Source organism: Anarhichas minor, unplaced genomic scaffold (genome assembly GCF_050575085.1).
Source record: "Anarhichas minor isolate MPS153535 unplaced genomic scaffold, ASM5057508v1 ptg000136l, whole genome shotgun sequence".
NCBI classification, from domain to species: Eukaryota; Metazoa; Chordata; class Actinopteri; order Perciformes; family Anarhichadidae; genus Anarhichas; species Anarhichas minor.
In genome coordinates this window covers 10585199-10591926 of record NW_027466582.1, presented here as the reverse complement: position 1 = coordinate 10591926, position 6728 = coordinate 10585199, and the positions used below count along the sequence as shown (strand labels likewise).

The 6728-nt window shown below is 41.4% G+C and overlaps 1 protein-coding gene across 4 annotated transcripts; it reads right to left on the bottom strand.

The window, feature by feature from the left end:
• Positions 1-1245: 1245 nt before the first annotated feature.
• rnf8 (ring finger protein 8, E3 ubiquitin protein ligase) lies at positions 1246-6255 on the bottom strand. Of its 4 annotated transcripts, none has more exons than XM_076083865.1 (9): positions 6033-6255; positions 5675-5803; positions 4933-5366; positions 4595-4802; positions 3976-4038; positions 3786-3875; positions 3583-3690; positions 3263-3467; positions 1246-1628 (listed from the first exon to the last, which is right to left on the bottom strand). In XM_076083865.1, the coding sequence occupies exons 1-9, from the start codon at positions 6153-6155 to the stop codon at positions 1432-1434; spliced, it is 1557 nt and encodes a 518-aa protein (XP_075939980.1). In that variant the 5' UTR covers positions 6156-6255; the 3' UTR covers positions 1246-1431. The 4 variants fall into 4 exon arrangements, with proteins under 4 accessions (XP_075939980.1, XP_075939979.1, XP_075939981.1 ...); XM_076083864.1 differs by having other exon boundaries at positions 1246-1631; positions 6033-6253; XM_076083866.1 differs by having other exon boundaries at positions 1455-1631; positions 3256-3467.
• Positions 6256-6728: the final 473 nt, after the last annotated feature.

The following is a 6728-nucleotide window of genomic DNA, read 5'->3' as shown; positions in this document are numbered from 1 at the left end:
GTAGTGTTCGTTGACATGGAGATCTAAATGTGTAATGTCGACGTTGATGATCATAACTTATATTTCCCAAATTGCATTAACTTTACAGGAGTAACATAAGAAAAAAAACGTTTTATAAATGATACCCTTTGCTGTATTTTGAATGAAACTTGATTGACTTAAGAAAATTGCCTTAATTTAATAAAAGACAAACAAGCTTACAACTCTGTCGTCAACATAAAGTGAACTTACTGAACATTTATCACGTTATCTTGCGAGATGAAAGCATTGAGTTGCTTGTGTGTGTGTGTGTGTGTGTGTCAGGAGGACCAGCGTGATGCGAGGTAAACTCTGGAGTGTTGCCAAAGGGAGGGATTAATGTTCGGTCCCAGGAGCCTTTCAGCAAAGCACTACAGCTCCTGTGCCAGGCGAGGCAACTCCCAGATGGGCAGAAAGCATCGCTCAGTACCGCTGAAGGAAACGTTAAATAACAACGATGAACTAAACGTAAACCTCTTTGGTGGATCAGAACGTTTGGCCACGTTTATGGAATTACAGTACTGTCACATTACTAATCATTTTTCTGTGTAGGTCTAATTTAAAAAGAAGACTTGGCCGGTTGTTCCTAGATTAAGAGATTAAGGGAAATCCACCTCTTGAACCACAAAAATAATGACAAAAACAACCGCAAACTGAAAAAGCAAAGTAGACAATGTCCGACAAAGCTATTAGTAGTTTGCAGATACTTTGTCTGACGTCATCATGAATGCTTCAGCCGCATTGCTGTCGTGTGCTAACAGAGTAGCGAGTGATCAGCTCTTTTCAAGCTGAATGACACATTTTCCAAGAAACGTATGAGCACATCTCCGGTAAACACAGTTTTAATGTGGTGCTTTTGTGTGATTCTTTGAGGAGGAACTCAGTTTTACAGATTTGTTCAATCAACTAATCGATTAGTCGACAAAATCGTGTGAGTGATAGTCGATTTCTTTGGCCCTCCTTCGGATATTCAGTCTGGACCGACCCACAGAGCGGGACAGTCACCTATACAGTGGCTCAAAACAAAAATACTGGTTTGATCCTTTCGCTCCCAGCAGAGGTTTGTTGTCTAGCTGCCATTCTCCGTCTCTCTGATAAAAAGCCAAACTTTCAACAGCCACAACTTCCCCAAGTCAGGCGTCAGCAAACATTTGTACTATTTGTAGTAAATGGGACTTTTCAGGTTTGAATCAATGCTTGGACAAAGTCAACATGTGACTGTAAAAGTGCATAGGAAAAAAACTTTATTCCTCTTGTTGAAAATAAAGACAAAAAGACATCGGATGACTTTACAAAAACGAAAATCTGGTTAACGGACTCATGATGAGATCAAATGTGTCTATCTGAGAACAGTCCGGGGGTATGGAAACATCAACACCAAAATAAGTCCCAACTCCCTCCGGAGAAAAGGGCCTAATCCTCAGACTCATCAGCACTTTCATCAAAGTCACCACAGTAGGGCGGACTGGAGTCCAAGTGGATGCTACTGTCTGTTTCCAAAGAGACCACAGAGCTCAGGATACTGTCGATGGACACCATGCTGCTGTCGCTGTCGCTGTCGCTGCTCCTGCTGCTGTCGTCATCGTGGATCACCATCACCTGGGCAGAGTCTGCTGTTGGAAGGAAAGAAAAACAAAGAAAAACAGTGAGAGATTCTCTCCGCAAACATTTCAAAGTGCCACTTTCAAGTCCTTTACGTGCCGACTGTAAATAAGCTTTATTCTGGACCGTCAACAAACTCCGTGAAGAGATTAAAACCAACAATGCGTCGGTTCCTCTCTCAATACTTTTTGACTTCACTTCCCCGTCTGTGGCTCTCTGCCCAAACCACATGTGATGCCACTGAAGGGTCACAAAACTGTAGTTTCACTTCTCAAAAAGGCTGGACACTTTTCAGCAAACATTACTCACACAGGCGTAAAATAGTGTATTTGATGGGGACTATTTTCCAGTGCGGACGACTACACATTTAAAATATAGAAAATCACCTTTATCGTGGACTTTATGAATCTAGGGGGAGAACATGTGTGACATCCCCAACGCTCAAAGCCTTTGTGATTTACCAAAACAAACATTAAATAAAATTTTCAAATGACGAAATGTTTTGAGAGTCAGGAACGACCAGCATGACTGAGATCAATCAGACCACAGTCCACGCTCAAGGCTCGGGGTTAACATGGGTCATGCTCTTATTGTTTTAGTTCCTACAAAATAAAAGAAATATTCCCCTCAGTATCTTATCAGCTGAACCAGTGCCACATTTGAAAAACCTCCCCGTATAGATCAGCATTGGGTTTGTTGTTTGTATTTTATGTTATTGAACTTGTTGTATCTATGGCTGTGAAAGGTGCCATGGAAATGACGTTTACATACCTAATTACCTTCAATTTATCCGCTGTGTTTCTATATTCTGTTCAATAATCTTGATCAAATTTGCAAAGTGCACATTCGTCATATTCTTTCACCTTTGTTTATCGAGGGAAAGGAAGCTCAATATGAGACCCATCTCACCTAATATGCATAGTAGCAGTATTTCAATGCTAAATACTGCTTTTTATGTTGCGTTACATTTTATTTCAACTGTCCTTTTTTACATGTTTCTAAACTAATATCATAAAACAGAAAAAAAACAACATGAATCAGCCTCATTGTACTGCCACCTTGTGTTTGAAATTCTCACTGTGGACCGCCCACTTTCCCACTCCACCAACAAGCATATTATCTTAAATCATCGATTAAGCCGAGACAAACGGAAGCAGTGAGTGTAATTACTCTTTAAACTCTTTGTTAACCACATTTGTTGTCGAGCCTCCGAGCAGCTTCACCACACCGGCCGAGGGTGGAGCACAATATGACCATGTGATATTTCAGTTTTTCTTTTTTAATAAATTTGCAAAAATTTCTACATTTCTGTTTTTTTCTGTCAAGATGGGGTGCTGAGTGTACATTAATGAGAAATAAAATTAACTTTTTTGATTTTAGCAAATGGCTGCAATGAAACAAAGAGTGAAAAATTTAAAGGGGTCTGAATACTTTCCGTACCCACTGTAAATAAGAAACTTACCGTACAGAAAGATAAAAAAAAAAAAGACAGCGATCGACGGCGAGGACAAACGTGATCACCGTGGGTAGACGCTGCGAGCTCAGCTGGCAGGCAATCTCACTGCCCGAGGAGAGACAGAAGTCCTGCACTCCATCTTTAGCTATTGGATACTCATGCCACTGTTGATAACGCACCTCTCACCTTTCCTCTCGGTGATGAGGGTCTGCCGCCTCGACTTCATGTCCAGGCTCAAGTTCTCCACCATGCTGTCGATGCAGTTGTCCAAAGCCAGACAGCGAGTCTGAGATTGGATGGCCTGTCGGCAGATGGGACACTCGTCTTTCTTCTTGCGCCACTGCTGGATGCAGTGTCTGCAGAAGCTATGAGCGCAGTTCAGGATGACTGCCTGTAGACAATATCAGTAGAGATCAAAACAATGTTACTGTAGAGGCGTTCATGTTCTGAAGTTGTATCTGTTCTGCTCATTTTCAACACCGTGCTTGATTAACTCTTGATCCTACCTCAATGAAGAGCTCGGAGCAGATGATGCACTGAAGCTCGTTCTCCAAAACTTCAGTCACTTGTGTAACTACTTCCTCCTTTTGGGCCCTCTCCTTCTCTTTCTCCTCCTGCAAAAATGTTTTAAATAAATGAATAAAGCTCTGCTGATGCCATGCCAAACAATACAAATATGATGCTCGGATGACTATGAATGTCGTCACACCTTTGTCAACTCCAGCTCTTTGTTTTTGGCCAAGAGAATCTCTTCAAAGCCTTCCCGAGAAAGGGCAAGTTCGTCGATTACTTTCTTTTGCTTTGGATGTTGAAAAATTAAAAAGAATATATTTTAACATGTTTATAGCTACATAACATTTTTGCATAATAAATATTGTGTCTGGTTAGAACCATCATACCTCTTGCAAGGCCTCTTCCAGCTGCTTTTTCAAAAGCTCCTCTTGCTGCTGTGTTTTCTGCGCCTAAATACATTAAGGGTTCATTAAAGAGAGTATTTAGTAAAAAATATACACGAAAAAAAGGCGACAGTGTTGGCTTATGTATTAATAGACAAATATGATGCATACCTCGCAAATGTTTTTAGAAGTACCGTATTTTCCGCACTATAAAGCGCACCGGATTATAAGGCGCACCTTCAATGAATGGCCTATTTTAGAACTGTTTTTATATATAGGGCGCACCGGATTATAAGGCGCATAGAATAGAATAGCGTCGTAAGCGTGTCTCTTGAAAGGTGCCATTTTGGGGTCTTTATACACACACAAGTGGTGTTGGACTAGGAGTAAGCACAGTACCGGTGTTTACCGCGGTGCGGCTTTGTAGTTTACCAGTCAACCAGTATGGATCAACCAATTAACCAATTGATCCATATATAAGGCGCTCCGGATTACAAGGCGCACTGTGGTTTTTTGAGAAAATGAAAGGCTTTTAAGTGCGCCTTATAGTGCGGAAAATACGGTAAACAACTATATTGTTTCACATCCCATGTATGAAAGGAGTTACTGAGACACCTCTCACCTCGAGCTGCCTCTTGGTTTTACTGAAGGACTTCTCTAACGTCTCCATCCGGTGCATCTTGGCCCTGAGCGTCTCCAGCTGGCCCTGCAGCTCCCTGACATGCTCCTCTCTGAGAGGGTCGGCCTGCCGCGGCTCTCCCCCCAGAGAGGCTACTTGCCTCTGGGTGTTGTCCACCTGCTCCCTCAGCCTCAGGATGTTCTGGCTGTACCTGCAAAGGGAACTTTTATTTTTCTAACCTTTTGTTTTTCTTTTTTAAAAAGACTGCAATTGATTCATCTTTCAGAACACAAAAGATGTCAAATGTAATGATAATATACATACGCGAGGCATAAACTTACATCTGCAAGTTGTCCAGGTCACAGGGAGTGTTGGAGCCATCTGAGCGCCAATCTACTTCCTGGACTTGTCTGCTGGACCCAGTTTCCTCTAACTGAGAGTGACTGAGCCTCTGCTGCCGAGGGCAGGGCTTTGCAAAGGACTTGTCTGCAGAAGAGCAGCGGTAGAGCTTGGGCTTCGAGGTAGACGGCTCAACTTCTTCCACGGCCAACTTCCTCTTAGGCTTCTTGGAGACGAGGGCCGCTTTAGCGCCTTCTTTATGTCCCTTCGCCAAGTAGTGTTTAATGTCTTTGAAGGGCCGCTGGACGAAGATGTAGTCAAACTCCACTTCTGTTCCAATTACGGGAACCCCGAGTTGTATGGAGTCCCCGAGCCTCAGCTGATGGGACACTTCAACGGGAATACGGTTTCCATTCACCCACACCCCGTTGAGACTCTGAGGGAAAAACAAGCAATACTTTCTTTATCAGCTGCAATTGAATATAATATTCAGAAGCAAAGAATATCAAGAACATAATACCACTTTATTAGGGTCACGTAACAGTGTTTTGATTGACAGTTTCAGGGATGTTAAGGACTAGTCTACAGACTCACAAGCTCAACATGCACGAAAGAAAGAAAGGTCCTTTCTTATAATTTTCTAGTCTCTATTGTTTATTTTTACACGTTATAATTTGATAGGTAACATTTGTAACGTTATTTATATTGAGCTAAACCTTTATAATATAGAGAATGCAATCTTACCTTTCTGTCTGTCACTGTCCACTGTCCATCTTCCCTCTGTCTGATGGTACAGTGCAGCCTGGAGATCATCAGAGGACAACTCGGAGACAGCAGCTGGTGGGTCACATCCAGACCACGTCCTATGGAGATCTGGATCAGAAACAAACACACATGTCAATCAGCCTGTTAGCTCCTTTATACTGTGCAGCTTAATAAAACATAAAACATTAGATTCGGTACACTTCGATAACGACTTGTTAACCAAAAAAACAACAACAATTAATAAGGAATACATTTTATTTGGTGAATTGCAAACAAGTTTTAGGGTAACTAAATATAGAGCAAATGGAGCTAGCTGGCTAGCATTAGCAAACTGCACCTCAGTGTTTGCGAACAAGCGAAGCCAGTCTGAGTTTCTTCCGACTCTCATCAAACACAAAACCTCTGAGTCTGAACAGTCGTCCTCCTCGGCCGCAGCCGAATCCGTCGTTACAGTCTCCATCTTATCTCATTCTGTCAGCGGCTAATACGACCTGAAACTCATCGCTAACAGTGTTGTTCCTACATAGCTAAACGTTGTACTACGGTGTCAAGGTGGAGATTGGCAGGACGAAACCGGAAACCGCTGTTTGTTTTCAAAATAAAGGCGTTAGATGAGGTTTAAGCTGAACCGATCATTAAATATGAACATTTTTTTAAAATATAACATTAAGTGATTGATCTTGCTTTTTTCAGGCCTAGAAAAAGGCCTGAATACTGTCCAACACACCTATTGCAATAAGCGCATATTCAGAATAAGAATCTGAATTTGTGTGTGAAATTATTTTATACTTATAATTTCATAATAATTTCATAATGATGTGATACTAAGTCATTATTTTGAGATAGTATCTCATTATAATGACTTACAGGATCTTTACTTTTTCCTCAAAGTGGCGGAAATGGGCTTCCATATAAACTATCTAACTTACACGATGATTAAAAATTTGAATTAAACAACCATTTTTTTTAAATCTGCAGCAGAGCTTCTCTTCTTATTTAAAGTCTATGCCAACAACACGTTTACGACACAGAC

What these genes read in the sequence shown, in the direction of transcription:
- rnf8 (XM_076083864.1), bottom strand. Translation starts at nt 6,155, where the DNA reads ATGGAGACTGTAACGACGGATTCGGCTGCGGCCGAGGAGGACGACTGT. An exon ending in GCTCCGAGCTCTTCATTGAG is followed by an intron (nt 3,468 to 3,582) that starts GTAGGATCAAGA and finishes TATTGTCTACAG; the next exon opens with GCAGTCATCCTGAACTGCGC. An exon ending in CCTCATCACCGAGAGGAAAG is followed by an intron (nt 1,632 to 3,262) that starts GTGAGAGGTGCG and finishes TCCTTCCAACAG; the next exon opens with CAGACTCTGCCCAGGTGATG.